At 57.1% G+C, this 18,440-nt stretch overlaps 3 protein-coding genes across 3 annotated transcripts in view; 1 reads left to right on the top strand and 2 right to left on the bottom strand.

The window, feature by feature from the left end:
• ADA (adenosine deaminase) overlaps positions 1 to 7,071 on the bottom strand; it is a 96,223-nt gene extending 89,152 nt beyond the window's left edge. The window contains exon 1 of the mRNA XM_084888741.1: positions 7,053 to 7,071. The gene's annotated coding sequence lies outside the window, so the exon portion shown is untranslated. The remainder of the gene's footprint in view (positions 1 to 7,052) is intronic.
• KCNK15 (potassium two pore domain channel subfamily K member 15) lies at positions 6,848 to 12,214 on the top strand. Its single transcript, XM_084888763.1, has 2 exons — positions 6,848 to 7,281; positions 10,071 to 12,214. Exons 1-2 carry the CDS (start codon positions 6,999 to 7,001, stop codon positions 10,784 to 10,786), a joined length of 999 nt encoding a protein of 332 aa, XP_084744889.1. The 5' UTR covers positions 6,848 to 6,998; the 3' UTR covers positions 10,787 to 12,214.
• Positions 11,707 to 18,440, bottom strand: part of RIMS4 (regulating synaptic membrane exocytosis 4) — a 49,181-nt gene continuing 42,447 nt past the window's right edge. The window contains exons 4-6 of the mRNA XM_084888750.1: positions 18,298 to 18,399; positions 17,499 to 17,638; positions 11,707 to 15,989 (exon numbers count right to left, since the gene is read on the bottom strand). Coding sequence (XP_084744876.1) covers positions 15,771 to 15,989; positions 17,499 to 17,638; positions 18,298 to 18,399 — 461 coding nt within the window. The 3' untranslated portion in view covers positions 11,707 to 15,770. The remainder of the gene's footprint in view (positions 15,990 to 17,498; positions 17,639 to 18,297; positions 18,400 to 18,440) is intronic.

Raw genomic sequence — 18,440 nt, 5'->3', positions numbered from 1 at the left:
AGGACAGGACAGCTCCCTCCCTCTGAGTGGCTTCCAGACAACCTCCACACCCTGCCGAGCCTTGGCTTCCTCCTCTGTGATATGAATTAAAAGTGCCTTGGGCCGAGAGGGTCACATCCAGTGATGCCTGCTGAGCACCTAGCTCCCTGCTCGGATCACAGGAGCTGCCCAGTGAATGTCCTTCAAATTCACTCCAACCTCGGAGTCTCCCTCCCACTCAGACCAAAGGAGCAGCAGGGGGGGAAAAATGGGGGTGCAATGCTAAGCCATACATAAAAGTAAAGAGAATGGTTTACTAACCACCCCCATGCTCGTATCGCTTCGGTTTTTAAATTATTAACCAGAGAAAAGGCCTCCCTGTCTCCATTAACCGTGGGAGGCAGAAGAACAAACTCCCAGGGTTCCAACTAACTCACGTCGGGAATTTCCTGAGCGTCCCTGGCTCGTCCCCAGCAGCCAGAGGCAGGGTGGTCCTCAGACAGTTGTCATTTGTCCCCCAAATACTATCCTCATCGTCCTGGAAGCACTGGTGCCCCTCACACTGAGCACGGCTACGGTGCTTCCCTGGAGTGATCGGGGTTCCATCTCTGGGCGCCCCAAACCACATGGTTTGCCTCCCAGTGCCTGGGAGATTCTGGGAGACCCCCTATCCTACCAATGACATTATTTAAGTTAGCACAAGGTATCTGTTAATTTCTTGCAAGCCACGCCCCTAAGTGATACTCAGGCTGCCGAAAGGCCACCGCTGCCATCTCGGAGGAGCTGGTACCTATTGTCCCCCGAGGTCAAAATAACCCACTCATGCCCAGCTCGCATGGTTCAGTGGTTGAGCATTGACCTACGAACCAGGAAGACACTGTTTGATTTCCAGTCAGCGCACATGCCTGGGCTGTGGGCTTGACCCATGCGGACGGCAGTTGATCAATGATTGATGTTGTCTCTCTCATCATTGATGTTTCTCTCCTTCTCCCTTCCTCTCTGAAATCAATAACAAAATTTGTTTTAAAAAACACATTATTTTAGGAGAGAAACAAGAGAGAGACCTTATCGGGGAAAGCTATAATTTTCCCTCTAGCCTTTGGGAAAATGATTGAACTATATTCAAACTTTAAAAACCAATGCTTTAAGATTCCATAAGCTCTGGCTGGTGTGGCTCAGCTGGTTGCAGCAGCATCCTGTGCACCAAAAGGTGGCAGGTTCCATCCCCGGTGTGGGTGCATGTGGGAAGCAGCTGATGGATGTTTCTTTACTCTCTCCTCCTTCTCCTTCTTCTCTTTCTCCTTCTCCTCCTCCTTCTCCTTCTCCTCCTTCTCTTTTTCCTCCTCCTCCTCCTCTTTTTCCTCCTCCTCCTCCTCCTCCTCCTCCTCCTCCTCCTCCTCCTCCTCCTCCTTCTCCTTCTCTTTCTCCTTCTCCTCCTCCTTCTCCTTCTCCTCCTTCTCTTTTTCCTCCTCCTCCTCCTCTTTTTCCTCCTCCTTCTCCTTCTCCTTCTCCTTCTCCTTCTCCTTCTCCTTCTCCTTCTCCTTCTCCTCTTCCTCCTTCTCCTTTTCTTCCTCCTCCTTCTTCTTCCCTTGCTCCCTTCCTCTCTCTACAATCAGTTTTAAAAAAGAAAAAGATTCCAGTAAGCCTGGGAAATTAGTGGAAAAGGAAAAGGCATACATTGGGCGGGGGCGGTGTCCTAACATTTACTGACACCCACTCCGCGCTGAGCGCTCCTTCTCACCTTCATTCAGTCCCCGCAGGGACACCACTGTGCAGGTATTTTTACCCCGTGTCACAGATGAGGAACCCGGGACTCAGAAAGTGAGACAGAACTGGGGTCTGACTCACCGGACACTCCCGTCCTCTCCTCGCCACTGCCCTACGTTTGCCGTCCTAGATCCTAGATGGCAGTGCTGTCTCTGAGCCCACTCCTCTCCCTGGCTGGCTGGCCACGCTTGCCGGGCTCACACGGCTCTCAGAAGGATCCAGAGTCACAGGGGATGTAAAGGGCTTTCAGTGCCAGGGCCCGATGGGGACTGGGGTCACCTGCCTCCTTGCCCTCCAAGCAGACAACCTTGAGCCACCGAGGAAGACGATCCCGGGCCTCTTGGGAGGCGGCGGGTGTGCCTCCGGCAGGAACAAGGCGGAAAATCACTGGGCCTCCTTCTCAGGTTCCCAAAGGAGGGAGGGGGGAAGGGAGGGGAGGGAGCTGCAGGGGCGCCTTCGGGTGTTGCTGTTTTTGGTGCTTGCACAGCTGATAGTTTTCCAAGCTGAGTAACACACACACACAAACTCCAGCCTCCTCTGGCTTAAAATAGAGCCGCCACACGGAAAATGCCAAGCACAGGGCAGAGTCACCTGCCTGGCGGGCCCAGACAGCTCCCCCGCGACCCCAATAGCACCCATCCCCAGCCGCACATCTGACAAAGCACCTCTCAGCTGCGTGTCACGAGGTCCTCACAATCGTGGGGGGACAACCAGCCAGCACCCCTCAGTCCCATCTTAGAGACGAGGAAAGTGAGGCCCAGAGAGGCGACAGGAAGGGGATAAAGCCAGTGGTACCTGGCCTGATGGGGCTGGGCATGGGAAGGATCAGGACTGTGGTGGCCAGACAGCCCTCCCTGAGTTCAAGTCCTGGCTGGGCCACCGCCTGGCTCTGAGGTCTTGCAAGTGGGGCCTCTTCTCTGTGCCTCTGCTTCCTGCTCTGGGAAGTAAGGGCTCCATCAGCATGTCTGTGAGTGTGCCGAGCAAGGACAAGAGTTCACCAGTTTTAGCTAGGCCCCTGCTATGGAAATGAATTCCTCCTCCTCCTCCTCCTCCTCCTCCTCCTCCTCCTCCTCCTTCTTCTTCTTCTTCTTCTTCTTCTTCTTTTTAAATATATTTTATTGATTTTTGTACAGAGAGGAAGGGAGAGAGATAGAGAGTTAGAAACATCGATGAGAGTCATTGATCAGCTGCCTCTTGCACACCCCCTACTAGGGATATGCCCGCAACCAAGGTACATGCCCTTGACCGGAATCGAACCCGGGACCTTTTAGTCCCCAAGCCGACACTCTATCCATTGAGCCAAACCGGTTTTGGCTGCTGCTGCTTCTTCTTCTTCTTCTTCTTCTTCTTCTTCTTCTTCTTCCTCCTCCTCCTCCTCCTTTTTTAAGAGAGAGTAGAAGGGAAGGTGAAAGACACACAGAGAGAAACATTGATGTGAGAGAGACACATTGATTGGTTACTTCCTGCATGCAACCCGGGCCAGGGATCATGTCTGCAACCTTGACTGGAATCTAACCCAGGATCCTTCAATCTACAGGCTGATGCTATCCACTGGGCCAAAACAGCCAGGGCTGGAAATGAATTCTTGACATCTGTAGTCAGACCGTTGTAAATGGGGGTGGGGAAAAGTGGCTACCCGCTACCAGGCACAGGGAATGTGACAAACTATATTCTATATTAGCTTCGACAAGGTCCTATGAAGCAGGCGTCATTATCGCCCCATTTCTCAGATGGGAAAACCAAGGCACAGAAAATCACAAGTGTTCTATCCACAGACACCTTCCTAGAAAGTGAAAGAGCTGGAATTGAACCCAGGTCTCGTTGCCTCCAGCGGTGTGTTCATGACCCCGACCTCAATAACTATCCTGGGTGTAAGCCTGATCCTAAGAACAAGCCTTCCCCACCCCCACCTGACCCAGCAAGCTCTGCTCAGGCCCTTCTTGTGCCGTAGGTCCCCGGTGCCCTAACCACCCCAGTCTTGGGACCGTAGCCCGGGTTTCTGTTCCTCTGAAATCTGGAAAGGAATCAGAAAATCAAATTTGCTGATGCCATTGCTAAAAATAAGGCCGAGGTAGCAGTGCCAGCACCCGGCTTCTAGGCCACTGGGCTGCACTCCAACTTCAGGGGGTAACGGGGTGCAAGGCTCCCCCTGCAGGCACCGGGCCTGATTCTGCTGGAGAACATTGCAGGGGCGGCTCTGGGGGCCGTGTCCTACGGGTCCAGGCCAGTGCTCAGTTGTGATAACGGTGATGGTGGCTGACCCTTCTAGACAGGTCTTCAGGCCGGACACAGCCCTCAGAGCACCACATCTACCGGCTCATTCCATCCTCACAGCCACCGCAGTTGTTCCCTGTTGCTACCATGACAAATTACCACAAACTTAGCAGCTTAAACAACACACACGTGTATTATCTTCCACTTCTGTGGTGTGGAGGGCTACACAGGTGGGATTGGGCTACAATCGACTAGGACTGCAGGCCGTTCTGGAGGCTCTAGGGAGGGGTCCGTTTTCTTGCCTTTTCCAGGTTCTAGAAGTTGCCTATTCTCCTTGGCCTGTGGCCCCTCCATCAATCTTCAAAGCCAGCATCGTGAGGCAGAGTCCTTCTCATCTCGCATCTCTCTGGTTCTCCCACTTCTGCTTCCATCTTCCAGTTACAAGGACCCTTGCGATTGATTACATTGTGTCCACACAGATAATCTAGGGCAGTGGTTGGCAAACTGCGGCTCGCGAGCCACCTGCGGCTCCTTGGCCCCTTGAGTGTGGCTCTTCCACAAAATACCACGTGCGGGCACGCACGTACAGTGTGATTGAAACTTCGTGGCCATGCGCAGAAGTCAGTTTTTGGCTCTCAAAAGAAATTTCAGTCGCTGTACTGTTGATATTTGCCTCTGTTGACTAATGAGTTTGCCGACCCCTGACCTAGGGTCATCTCCCAGCTCAAGATCAGCTGTTTAGCAACCTTAATTCCATTTGCAACCCTAATTCCCTTTGCGATGTAACCTAGTATATTCACAGTACCAAGGATTGGACATGAGCATCTCTGGGAGGCCAATATTCTGCTGGCTATAGCACCTAAAGAGATAGGAACTTTTAAACCCCATTTTACTGGTAGGGAAACTGAGGCATTGATTTCAAACAGCTGGTAAACAACAGAAGTGGGATATGAACCCAGGCAGTTGAGGTGTACCGTCCACACTCTTAGCCTCTACACGCTGTGACTGCTCCTTTTCCCACAGGTCACTGGTGTGTTTTCTGTGCCAGATCCGGGTGCTGGGGACACAGCGGTGAACAAGATACCTGTCTTCAGCCGGGACCGGTTTGGCTCAATGGATAGAGCGTCGGCTTGGGGACTGAGGGCCCCGGGTTCGATTCTGGTCAAGGGCATGTACCTTGGTTGCGGGCATATCCCCAATAGGGGGTGTGCAAGAGGCAGCTGATCGATGACTCTCTCTCATTGATGTTTCGAACTCTCTATCTCTCTCCCTTTCACTCTGTACAAAAATCAATAAAATATATTAAAAAAAAAAAAAAAAAAGATACCTGTCTTCAGAGGGAACGCAGTATGGGATGCAGGAATCACAATGCAATGTGAGGGACACAAGATGGCAGGAGGCAGAGGCTGCTGGGGAGGAGTTAGGAAGAGAGATGATCAAGTAAACTGAGAGCAGGAGGATGGATAGGGCGTGAGCCGGCTGCACCTACAGCACAACCAGACCGCGATAATTAAGGGCATTAATCCTTGTAAAGTGCTTCCATCTGTGTCTGGCCCCTGGCAGGCATTCAATAAAGGCTGGCTGTTGAGTGGATGGGGAGAGGACAATTCCAAGCAGAGCAAAACTGTGCCAGGAGTTGAACATTTAGTGCGGGGGGGCTTGGGAGAGAGAGGCTGGAGCAGGGTGGGGAGCGGGTGGCACACGCCAAGGCTGTGGCCGGGACCAGGGGACACAGGAGCTTGGACAGCCGCAGGAGAGACTGCCGGGTGCTCTGCCCAGACTCTCCAAAGACCCACCCCTGCTCTGAAATGAGTGTCGTCTTGGTGCTGGGGGCCCGGAGTGGATTTCTTGGGGAGGGAGTGACGTCCATGGGAAGCTTCTCAAGCACCCTGCTGTTCAGGTCAAACACCCAGGGGCCATCTGTTAGTGCCCCTTCGCCCTCCACACCGAGCTATCAGCAGGTCCCGCCGCTCCATGCACGAGGGCAACACTGGCTGCGGTACCAGACTGACCCCATAACGCTGGGCCTTAATACAACAGAAGTTCAAAACAGGTGCTCCCGATGGGAGAGGGCTTTGCAATCTGTCATTCCAGCACCCAGGCTCCTTCCACCCTGTGGCTCTGTCCTCTGAAGACTGCATTCAGCCTGCGGGTGGGAAAGAGAAGTGAAGCCTGGCGTGGGAAAGGCTTTTATGGGCCTTTATGGCCCAGGTCACGTCTGCCCACATTCCATTGGCTACAGCTTCGAAGTGGAGTGAGGCTGGGAAATATGGCCAGCCCTGTGTGCCCAGTTCCACCTCCCTAACCTGTCTCAGGCCCATCAGCTTCTCCCCATCTCCAGTGCTGCTCCCCTGGTCCAGCCACCCTCAGCACACATTGGGACTACAGGTCTCCACTCAGTCATCTCCCCTTTTCCTCATGGCAGTCAGGAAAGCCCTTTTTAAAAATGTCCATCAGATCATTGCTGTATTTGTTTTCCTGTTTATAGCGTTTCCGATTGTCCTGGAGAATAAATCCATATAAGGGCCTGTGTGAAGTTGCCTTTCTGTTGTCCTTCGGCTCCCCCCCTCCGTACCTCCCCCCACAGCGCCCTCATTCTCCAGGCTCCAGCTTCACTTCCTAAAGGTCCTGCACTTGCTGCCTGGATGCTCGGCAGTCACCCTCCTGGAAGGCCACCCGCCCCCCCCCCCCCCCGCCCCCTTCTTTCGCAGACCCAGGCTTTGGGCGCTTGGCTCCAGATGCCACTGTTTGCAGACACATTAGCCCCAGGGCGCCAGCGGGTAAATAAAGGCAGATGTGTGGCAGGGGCTGGGCAGCCGTAGTTGGGGCGGCCCTCCCTGCTATCTCGCGCCGCCCCCCCCCACGCCCCCGCTCCAACACACGCGCCCGGAGGCCCCGCCTCTGGGTGCCCCACTCCAGCCACGCGCAGCCGGAGCTCCTGCAGCGCGGGTCCGGGCGCCGGCCGGTGCGGAGCGGGCACCGTCGGGGCGCATGGCCCCGGGCCGGACGCGGCTGGCGCGGCGCGGCGCGGGGCTGCCATGGAGCAGCAGAGCGTGCGCACCGCCGCGCTGGTCCTGTGCATCCTGTCCTACCTGCTGGTGGGCGCCGCCGTCTTCGACGCGCTAGAGTCGGAGGCGGAGAGCGGCCGCCAGCGGCTGCTGGCCCAGAAGCGCAGCGAGCTCCGGAGGAAGTACGGCTTCTCGGCCGAGGACTACCGCGAGCTGGAGCGCCTGGCGCTGCAGGCCGAGCCGCACCGCGCCGGCCGCCAGTGGAAGTTCGCGGGCTCCTTCTACTTCGCCATCACGGTCATCACCACCATCGGTGAGCGCTCCGGAGCCCCCATCCCAAGCCGCCTGCGGTCCCTGGGTTTGCACCCCGCCTCTGCCCCTGCCCAGGGGGTGGCTTTGGACGAGGAGTCATTTCGGCGGCTCCCCGGAGCCGCACTTGCCTCCCGGTGCCGGGAGGGCTGTCATTCCAGCAGGCTGGGCTGGGAGGAGTCAGTGGGGCCAATTTGCCAAGAGGCTGGCGCGCAGGAATGCCCAGAAAATGCTCCGGGGACTGGGAGGCAGACCAAGTGGGACCTGGGAGCCCAAGCGCCTGAAGTTGCCTCCTCGGCTGCACCGCGCTGGCTGTGTGGCCTGAGACAAGTTGGGTGGCCTCTCTGAGCCTCACTTGTCTCCTCTTTGGAGTAGGGGTGCTAGTCAGCACTCTCTCAAGCCGTGGTGAGAGCATTATCACCCGGGAAAGAATATGTGCAGAAAGTTTCAGCAGGGGGCCTGGCACACAGAAAGCACTAAAAATAGAGATGGATTTCTGTGTTATAGCTGTTGTTCTGTTACTTCCTAAGACTGGGGACCCTTGTCTGTTTCAGTCACTGCAGCAGGGCCAGAGTCTGGCACATAGTAGACACTCAATAAATACAGGTTAGAGGGATGACTGATGAACACAGCTTTGGACCTCACCCTCGGAGATCCAGAGCACTTTCTGCGCAGCATCTGGACCGCCAGCCGTTGCCATGACCACCGCCTGGCTGGTACCTGTGGAGCCTAAGCCTGGGGAAGCAGGGAAGGAGAGAAGCAGGCTCTGCAGGGCTCCTCGCTGGGTGCCAGCGCTCCTGGGCCCCGGCTGTGGATGTGCAGGTGCCCCCCTGGAAGCCCAGGCCGTGGAGGAAAAGTCTCTGTGACGCTCTTGCAAGCGGATGTGAGCTTGTGGGGGTGGCAGCGGCGTTAAAACCCGAGTTCTGCAATGACATAGTCTCACGTCTATTGCCGTCCTGCTTCTCTGAGCCCTGGTTTCCTCAACTCCAAAGGAAACAATGCAGTTGTTCCTAGCTCACTGGGGGGGTTGCCAGGCTTAAATGAGGTCAAGCAGGTAAAATGCTTGGCACAGTGCCCGAGGCTAAGTGGGCACTGTTAATTAGTAATAATGACAATTCATTGTTTGCCAACTGTGGGCCCAACTCCCATTCAGCCCTTATGACCCCTCCTGTCAACATGGGCATCCCTGCTTCTCTATCTTGGCTCAGCCTAAGGACACCCCCTCGTGCTCCTCCCCACCCAGCCCTGCCATCACTGTGCTGGGGGTGGTGTGGGACCCCATACACCTCTTCTGCTTTCCCACGCATTCTTTGGGGGCCTCCCAGCTGTGTTTGGCCTCCTCTCCTGGTTGTTCTCCTCCCTCCCTGCCCCTCTATCCCTCCTGCCCCCCATGCATCTGGGAGCCTGGGGAAGGGACTACAAGGGGAAGCAGGAGTTTTGCCTTTTTGGCCCTTCGGGGGCGCTGAGTGGTGCGGGCTGCATAAGGCCGCCTTGCAGACAGCCGGGACCCAGGAGCATGAGCACTGCAAGGACAGGAGAGAAGCAATGAGGACAGGGGTGAAGAGCTCAGGCCTTGTGGTCTCTGGGCAGCTCCATCCCTCTCATCCTATTTCCTTCTCTGTGCGATGGGGACCGTGTCATCTCATACAGTCCAGAAGGGTTAAATGATAACCCATGTAAAGTACCCGCATGGTTAGCTCTCTTTATTCATGTCCCTCTCTGCCAAAACCCGGGCATAGCCCCAAACAGCTGGAAACAGCCTTCCTGGCCTCTGATTCCCAGAGAGGCCCCTCTGTCTCAGACCCCCTTCAGTTTGGTTTGATCGTTATTGTTAATGATTACATTTTCGTTGACCCCTTAGCTTATCTCCAGGTGCCCTACACCAGTTGAGGGGACTGAGTGGAGGATCACTCCACCAGACGAAGGAGGTGTTTAGGGAGAAGGGGCTTGGAGCAGATCTGGGAAGGAGAGTGGACTGGGGCAGGGCAGATAGGGCATTGGTGGTGGTGGTGATGGAGGTGGTGGTGGTGGTGGTGGTGGGAGCGGAGAGAGGAGAAGAGGCATGTGGTGGGGGACATGCTGGCTGGGGAAGCAACAGGGGGGGTCTGCAGAGGTGAGGGGGATTCAGATCACAAAGGAGCTCAGACACCATGTGAGAACTGGTTCTTTACCCGGTGAGTAGCCACGGAAGCCTGGGAGCCACGGAAGAGTGTGCCTTTTAAAAAAAAATAAAATAAAAACAATTTACATACAGTAAAACCCACCATTTCAGTGACAAATGAAGTCCAGCCAGACGCATTCGGGACAGAACATTTCCACCCCCCTCCAAAGTCCTGCCCGCCCTCCGCAGTGCACCCCTCCTTCTCCGTCTCAATGACTGGCCACCACAGATCGGCTCTCCGTCTCAGCCGTTTTCTGCCAGCGTAACATTTAACTGGAATCACACAGTTTGTGCCTTTGGAGCTTGGCTTCCGCTTAATACATGTGAGGTTCGTCCTTTGTTGCTGCAGATAACCGCAGCCCGTTCCTTTCCATCGCTCCGAAGAATTCCATTGTATGGATGCACTTCGGGTTATGTATCCGTTTTTCCAATCAAGGGGCGTTTGGGTTGTTTACAGTTTGGGATGATAACGGTAAACGTGCAAGGTTTGGAAGGCAGAGAATGGCCTAGACAGGTAGAACTAGCATTTCAAGTTGCTCAGCCCGCTCTGGGGGAAGGGAGGCCGAGGGTTACATACGGCCTTGTCAGATGGCACTGGGTACTCACCACCTCCCCCTCCACTCTCCCTCCAGGGTACGGCCACGCCGCCCCCGGCACGGACTCGGGCAAGGTCTTCTGCATGTTCTACGCGCTCCTGGGCATCCCCCTGACGCTGGTCACCTTCCAGAGCCTGGGCGAGCGGCTGAACGCGCTGGTGCGGCGCCTCCTGCTGGCGGCCAAGCGCTGCCTGGGCCTGCGGCGGCCGCGCGTGTCCACGGAGAACATGGTGGTGGCCGGGCTGCTGGTGTGCGCTGCCACGCTGGCCCTCGGGGCCGCCGCCTTCGCGCACTTCGAGGGCTGGAGCTTCTTCCACGCCTACTACTACTGCTTCATCACGCTCACCACCATCGGCTTCGGCGACTTCGTGGCGCTGCAGAGCGACGAGGCGCTGCAGAGGAAGCCGCCCTACGTGGCCTTCAGCTTCCTCTACATCCTCCTGGGGCTCACGGTCATCGGCGCCTTCCTCAACCTCGTGGTCCTGCGCTTCCTGGCGGCCAGCACCAGCACCGACCCGCCCGAGCGCGCTGCTTGCCGCGCCAGCCCTCCCCGCCTGGGGGCGCCCGAGAGCCGCGGTGCCGCCCTGACCCGCAGCCCGGCGCGCCCCGGGGGCTCCTCCGTCTCCTACCGCGTCCACCAGCTGGAGATGTGGGCCCGCGACAACCTGGGCTTCTCGCCACCCGGGAGCCCTGGGGCTCTGGGTGGCCGCGGCGGGGCGGGCAGGCTCCCTGCCCGGCGGAGGTCCATCTGACAGCCCTACCCCGTGTGGTCCAGGGTTTGGGTTAACCTGTCAGTGCCCCACTCTCCCCGGAGCCTGGGGAGGGGAGAGGGGCCTCGGTTGCAATGCCATCTTCTGCCACAAGCAGGTTCGCGTTCCCTTCTGTGGCCAGCCCCTCTCTCATTTCCAAAAATATATTAAAGTCGTGTCATAATAAGCACAATTACGATTCTAACGTCACCCAGGAGGTGCAAGCCCCTACAGTCCAAACTGTCTTAGGGAGGCGTGGCCACACTACCCAGCCTCTGGAGTGGACACAGGTAGCTGTTCTGCTGCGGGAGAGGCAGGGTTTCGTGTTGCAGGGAAAATGCACGGCTTTGGAGACTGGAGTCCCGCCTGTGAGGCCAGCTGCTCACACCATGAGACACCGGGAAGGACATGGGCTGATGGGAACGGACCCGTCTGCCGCCCAGCGTGGGCCAGCGGGCAAATAGCTGCCGTCTAAACGATCTTGCTCAGCATGCAGAGAGGAACTGGCCCAGGTGGGCCTGAAGCGCGTTCTCCCCACCCCAGCGGATATCGGTCCTGGGCCAGTCCCACTTTGGGATGAGGGGGCCTTGCTGGCACCCACCACGTCACTGAGGCCGCCTGGACGCGACAGACTGCTGTGAGAGCAACTCTTGTCTGGGAGTTGAGAGATCTGGGTTTGCTAGCCCCCCTCCCCCCAATGTGACTTTGGTAAATCCCATCCCCTCTCCGGTCCTCTGTCAGATCTCATCTGTAAAATGACGGGGCTCACCTAGAATTCTGCTCCCTCCTATGTATCCCTGGTTCAGGATCAAGGGGGGCCTCACAAAAGGCCGTGGTGGGACATGCGGACATCCTGCAGCACCCAGCCCCTGCCCTGAGCTTCCCAGGCAGAACGGCTTCCACACAAAGCAGAGCAAGACCAGTTAGAAAAGCCAAAAACTTTAATCGTCAACATGAGCTACAATGGTCGTGAACACAATGCAACGTGACCCACTCCAACCCAGGGGCCGGAAACCCTCCCTCCCCAGGGGCCCGGGCGGCCCCGCTCCAGGAGAGGGGATGACGGGGAGGGTGGCGGATGGAGAGGCCTCAGCCTGAGGAGCCCGGGGCCTGCCCTCCTGCCACCTCCTCGGGAGGCAGCTGAAGAGCGAAAGGGCTCCAGAGCTGCCATCTGAGGCCCTGGGTTCAGGTCTCCATGTTGCTCTCACAGAAGCCATGATTGAAATGGACACGATCAGCCTCCCTACGGGGTTTGTGGGTCAGATGAGCTCATGGACATGAAAGCTTCTCATCACGGAGGTGCTGCCACACAGACACGGGGCCCTCCCTGAGGGCTGTGGGGGTCCTCACAGGGAGACGGGGGGCGGCCCGGTCCCCAGGGCCTGGCACAACGCTGCTGCTCAATAAATAAACACAGGTGGCCTTGCCTGACGCAACAGCTGTGCTCCAAGGGGAAGGGGCTACGTGCTGTTCCGAACCGGCAGTGTGCCCGGGAGCTCCTGGTTTAAAGACCTGCCTGGCTCATCAGCTTGCAGAGTGCACAGCCACCCCCGAAACTGCTGTGCTTACCGGCGCAGGGAAAGCTCGAGCGGCTGGGAGGACTGAGTTCTGGTGTGTGCTCAGCCACTAGCTCCCAGGGGGACCCTAGCAGGATGGTCCCCTTCCAGGGCCTCAGCTTCCCCCTCTTTAAAATGGGGCTGCTAAGGGACCCTCTGAGGGTCCAGGAGATGCCCAGGGGATCCTCTGAGGGTAAAAGCACTTTGAAAGCAAAACAACAGGAAGATCAGATATTACCTCTGAAGGTTGTGTGAGGATCTCACCCCCGCAGCCCCCGCCAGGAAGCGTCTTACCTCCCTCGAGTTAGTCCTACAGTTATGGCCCCTCAGCCGGAGCCCCCGCCCAGTCCCCAAGGCCTGGACCAAACCCTCAGCCAGCTGGGCCAGACCTCAGGAAAGCTAGATATCTAAGGCAAACCCAGGCCCAGAGAGATGGAACCGAGCAGGAGTGGATGACCCAGGGCTTACAGGCCACAGCTACCTCCCTCAGCAGACATGCCCTGGAGCAAGGGTCTCCTGTCCCGTGAAGGGAGGAAGCACAACGGAAGGAACCCTGTTCTGATTTACTGAGGAGTCTTGGGCAAGCCACTTCCTGATCCTGGGCCTGGTTCCTCCCTCTCAGGTGTCCACCATTGGCCCTCACATCTTCTCAAGGCCCCTGGGAGGCTCCATTGAGAGGGGAGGCGGAAAGGTGATGAGAAATGCTGGCCCCCCTCATCCTGCACTGAGCTCACAGGTGCATTGCTGCCCGGGCCTCGCTCTCCCGTCTGTAAAATGGAAATGGCTTCACTGATGGTCCCAGAGCCCCTTGCCCTTTCGTATGGAAAGCAGATTCTGGAGGAGACTAACTCCCACGCCACCGCTGCATGTGACCTTTGGACCAGAGATTGGAAATAAACTCGGTTCCCCCAGAGACCCAGCTCCTCCCCACCCGACTCCCCCCAACACTGCCCTCTCTGATCCTGTCCAAATGGGGGAGTTGGGGACAGGATGCGCTTGGAGATTATAATGAGCACAGTCACCCCCACCCCAAACCCCTATCCCCAGGTGAGGACGCGGTGGTTCCCACGCTAAATGGAGGGTCAGAGCCCCTTGGAAGGGGGAATGTACTCACAACGATGACACAAAGAAAAAGGGCTCCAGCCCCCACCCACCCCACCCCTCCAGGAGGTGAGCTGAGATTTCACAGAACAAACAAGAAAATCAGTGAGGGGGCCCTTGGGGGCAGCCCCAGGATGTTGTTATTGCTTTGGAGCTCTCTCCCTCTTCATGCATGCTGCGCAGACACCAGAGGGTGGGCTCAGGCTGGGGAGCACCAAGCCGCCTCCCCCTCCGGCTGGGACAGCAGGCTCCGCCCCGCCTTTGAAAACTACCCCTGTACAACCGGGGCGTGACAGTGACAGCCGCAGAGAGAGAAGGTGCTCTCCTGGCTCAAAAAATTCCAAATGGCAAGTAATAAACAGAGAAATCACACTGGTTAAAACACACACAGTGAGGGGCTGCTTCTGGGCCTCAAGATGCGAGTCCATCCAGAGCCCAGCTGCCTCCTGACCAAGTCTTGGGGTTCCACCCCCACAAACCCCGGGAGCTCTGAAGGCCTCCTGGGTGAAGGGGCCTTTTCATCACCCCTTCCCAATGCAGTGTGAGGGCTCCATGGAGGCAACTGCGCCCAACCAGACTTTAAAGGATGCCCAGGGCTCAAGCAGGCCGGGGAGGAGAGGGGGGAGGAGAAGTGGGGGTGGAGGTGGGCTAAGGAATTCCAGGTGGAAGGATCACCTGGTCAGTAGCCTACAGTGGAACCAGGGACAAGGTGGGACTGGACACAGCCGGGCGTCCTCAGAGGAAAACCACCCCTCCTAATAGCGTCCAGGCTCCCTCCACCAAGGCCCACATCCTCAGCAATGCTTCATAAATAAAATCAGTACCAAAGGATAATAAATCAGAATGTCTGAGTATAGTGGGCAGCTCCAGCTACAATCCTACAGGGGGAGGGAGGGGGAGGCAGGGGGAGGAGGGCTGGCCTCCTGAGCCCAAGGCCCAGGCCAGCAAGGAGACCGTGGCCTCCTGGAATGTACGTGTGTCTCCCCTCCACCCCGCTCCGGGACTCTGGGAGAACTACGTGCGAGCTAAGGTCAGGCCCCAGGGCTTAGAACGCTAACTACCCAGCTACCCTGGACTACGCCCTACACAGCAGGGACTGGGTCATGAGGGGCGGTGGACTGCTGGGTGCCTCCCAGGGGAGGTGGCAGAAATGTGCTTCTAGAAAGAGGGGCGGCCCGAGTCCTCCCCAGCATGCAGAAGGGCTTCCGTGGGCCCCAGGGAGGGCTGGGCCGGGCCCTGCTCGAGAAGGAATCTCACGGTTCTTTGACTCCAACCTCCTCTCTGTCTCTCCTTGAGCCAAGGAAACTGAGGCCAGGGCAGTGGGTTCTGCCCTTGTACACACGGTTTATTTAAAAAGACTAAAATGGGGGGGATCTGTGGCCTCTCCAGGCCCCGAGCCTGGAGGCAAAGGGATAGGCAAGGTGACTTTTGACCTCGTCCAACAAGAAGGGGTGCTCCTATGGGGGAGACCCCTCGCCTTGGCACCACCAATCCCAACCCCAGCTTCCCCTAGATTCCCTCTCCGATCCAACACCCCACGACGCTGTGACAGCGAGCCCTCGGGGCTCGGGGTGCTCAGAAGCGAAGGCCCCACAGCTCCTCCACTAACACCCAGATGACAACGTTCCTTCCCGACCCACAGTTTCCACAGCGACCTGTTTCCATCGCACAGAGCCCGGCACCCAGGGGCCCGGGCACCTCCTTTCCTTCGGTCCCTGCTGGACCCCAATTCCGCTGGAAGAGAGGCAGGCAGGAGGGGACAGACAGATGGACTTGGACAGGCTGCGGCGAAGCTTCTTCCGCGGGCAGGCGGAGGGAGGCCGGAGCCCCTCGGAGCTGGCTCCGGATCCTTGCAAAGCTGCCCCGTCAGCTCTGGGGCAGGTGTAGCTGCCTGAACCCGGTGCCGCAGGAAAGACACTTGCTGGTAGTTGGCACCACGGAGATGGCTGCTGGGTTCTGGACTTGGCTCCGGGGAGCGAGCTTCCGAGGAGGACGCAGAGAGGGGAGCCGTCAGACCGTGTCTGGGGCAGGAAGAGTGGTCTGCTCTGCCGCCTCAGTCTTTCCCTTCTTCAGATCGCAGCCACAACCACCAGGTCAAGAACCGGCCAAGTCACAAGTGCAGCCAATCCCACTGGGAAAGGAAAGGTCTCAGGGGATAGGAGGCAAAGAGGGGTGAGGAGGGTCCCAAGGGGGGTAGGTCTCCCTATTCTGCTTCCCCACCGTGGGGAGAACCCCGTCCTCCTCTGTCCAAGATGCCCCTGGGCCTGGGGTCCCAGGCGGGGCGGGGTGGTCTCCAGGCCATCTCAGGGAGCCCCTCCCCGTGCCTGGCACTAAGACTGCTCGCTGCAGGGCCCCACGGTGCTCTCGAGGGACAGCTGGGATGCCTGCCGGAGCAGGGGCCCCGTGGCCGGGTCCACCATGGAGGAGGTGGGGAAGAGCTTGTACCAGCCCACGGCCAGGGTGGTCAAGTCCAGCTCCTCCAGCAGCACGCGGGCCACACCCATGAACTGCTTCCGCTCCATCCGTCCGTAGTTCCCCCACACGATCACCTGTGGGGCAAGAGACACAGGGCTCCCATCATCCAGTCCACTCACAGGTCCACAAACAGACCCTGGGGGAACCCTTATGCCCAATTCTCCTCTGAGTCCTGTGGATTCAACCACCTTACAACTGCTCAACCTTAAAATCACTCAAGTTCGACCCTATCATCCTGACTCCATACTTCAATCGCTGTTCGCCCAGATGGCTTTCTGCCTCCAGTCTCGCCCTCTCTGTCCCATTCCATGCTCCACAGGCCCCATCTTGGGGTCCAAGCCGAGGGCTGACCCTACATCCTGACTTCCCTCCCTGCTTCCCCCATGGGCCCTCTGTTTCCAAAGCCCCAGAATCCTCTTTGTGAAACCAAGTTTTAAAAAGTGGCAGGCACGTGCATAGTATCTGGATGACTTTCTGCTTGTTTTAAATTGTATTTGAAGGGTTTTTTGCAGACTTTGTGCCATGTCTCCCAACCCAGGCTGGGAATCAAACCTGCAACCTAGGTTTGTGCCCCTGACCTGCCCTTGACCAGAAACCCAACCTGCGACCCTTCAGTGCTAGGGCTGATGCTCTAACACTGAGCTTCACCAACCAAGGCTTGGCAAACATTTTTGACAGGGATCATCCTTAGCCATCCACACATGGGCTTCACAGCTGAAAGGAGTGTCCCACGAAAGACTTACCTTGCTATAAGTGAGAAATGTTTTCTCTCCTATCCATTTCATTGAAAAACACAACACAAAACTGCTGAGACCAGCTAAATTGAGTTCACAATTCACTGATGGACCTCAACCCACAGGTTGAAAAAAACTGTCACAGACAGGACCTGGGCTTCTCAGTTTAGCAAGAGTCCCACTGTCTTGGCAACTGTAACACCTTGGCCCCAGCCTCATTGTCTTTGCCTGCCCAGGTGAGGAGCAAGAAATTAGGTCCAAGCCACATATGCCCAAAAGACAGCACCAAGAGGACAGGCCCCTGTAGGCCTCTCACCTGGGCCCGGCCGGTACCCACAATGGGCAGCTGTTTCTTGCTCCAGGTCTCAGTCACCACTAGGATTCTCCTTGTGGCCAGAGGGCCAAACACATGTTGGGATACTCAAAAGGCTCCCGGTTTATTATCACTGTGCTGCAGGCCAAACTCTGGCTTCCAGAGGCTGATGATGATGATATATAATGATTATGATGATGGGAGCCATTTGTAGAGGACTTACCATAGACCAAACTTGCAAATACTTTTCTTACACAAAGCACACATCTTACTGTTACTGTCACTATTATCAGTAGGTATTACTAATGTCCCCATTTTACAGATGAAGAACCTGAGGCTCAAAGAAACTTGTTCAAAGTTGCACAGCAAGTTGTGGAGCTCTGATCAACCACAGCACTCTACCTCCTCCAGGGGAGGCCCTCCCCAGGGGCACCTTCCTCTCCCTCTAGTACTGTGCATACACACACACACACACACACACACACACACACACGCACACGCACACGCACACGCACGCACGCACGCACGCCCCTCACCTGCAGGACTTTGCCCTGGGGACCCTCAGGGAACAGCAGCACCTGGTTATACAGCGGGTCCAATGACTTGCGAGCGACTTTGGTCTTCTTCTTGGCAACGCAGACGCCATTCTCCAGCAGGTAGGCCTTGATATAGGCCGCTGGGAACAGGGGGCAGCAGGGTGAGTTGCAGTGTGGGCCTCCAATGGTGGGCACAGGCACAGCACGGGGAGGCTGCCTACCACCAACGGGGATCAGAGTGCCCCCTTGGGGCTGTGGGAGGAGACAATAGGACCAAGCCAGGTGGTAGGTGTGGGTGGTAGGGTGCAGCCAGGGCTGGTGGGGCCTGTTCCACCCCTGCAGGTGGTCCCCCACCTTCCCTTGCTCACTCTGGACTCACCTGTTTTCTTTCTCTGTCACTGACTCACCCTCTCCTTCCCTGGCTTCTACATTCATCGCTACCTATTCACTGAACAAATGTTTTTGGATCTCCCACTGTGTGCCAAGCACCCTACTAGGCACCGGGGTATAATCATAAGCAGGGGAGACCTGGCTCCAGAGGCTGGTGTGAGCTCATCCTGACCAATCCTTACCTTGGTCAGCAAGGGGTGCTGACAAGGTCAGCCGAGAAGGTCAGCTGACAATCTCAACTGAGTTCCCAGAACAAACCCTGAGTCACCAGTTCTTTGTGAGTCACTAGAGTTGAGACAAAGGAGTCCTGCACAGTGGGGCTCAATATTCTCTCCTCTAGACTTATATATCCCTCCAGATGTGCTCCCCAACCTCCACCCCACCTTGCAGCGGGGAGGGCACACCACACCTGGCAGTGTCTTGGAGCCTGGCTTGGCCGTCAGTCCCCGCGCCTGGATGATGTCCACTTCCAGCTGACCGTTCCGCTCCTGCAATCCAATCTCCACGTCCCCTGCAAGAGGCCTCAACAGATGAGACTGGGAAATGGCTTCA

The sequence above is a fragment of the Pipistrellus hanaki genome, assembly GCF_964339955.1.
Source record: "Pipistrellus hanaki genome assembly, chromosome: 6".
Classification (NCBI taxonomy): Eukaryota; Metazoa; Chordata; class Mammalia; order Chiroptera; family Vespertilionidae; genus Pipistrellus; species Pipistrellus hanaki.
Note: the sequence above shows the minus strand (reverse complement) of the source record. Positions and strands in the feature narration are given on the sequence as shown.

What these genes read in the sequence shown, in the direction of transcription:
- KCNK15 (XM_084888763.1), top strand. Translation starts at nt 6,999, where the DNA reads ATGGAGCAGCAGAGCGTGCGCACCGCCGCGCTGGTCCTGTGCATCCTG. An exon ending in CACGGTCATCACCACCATCG is followed by an intron (nt 7,282 to 10,070) that starts GTGAGCGCTCCG and finishes CTCTCCCTCCAG; the next exon opens with GGTACGGCCACGCCGCCCCC.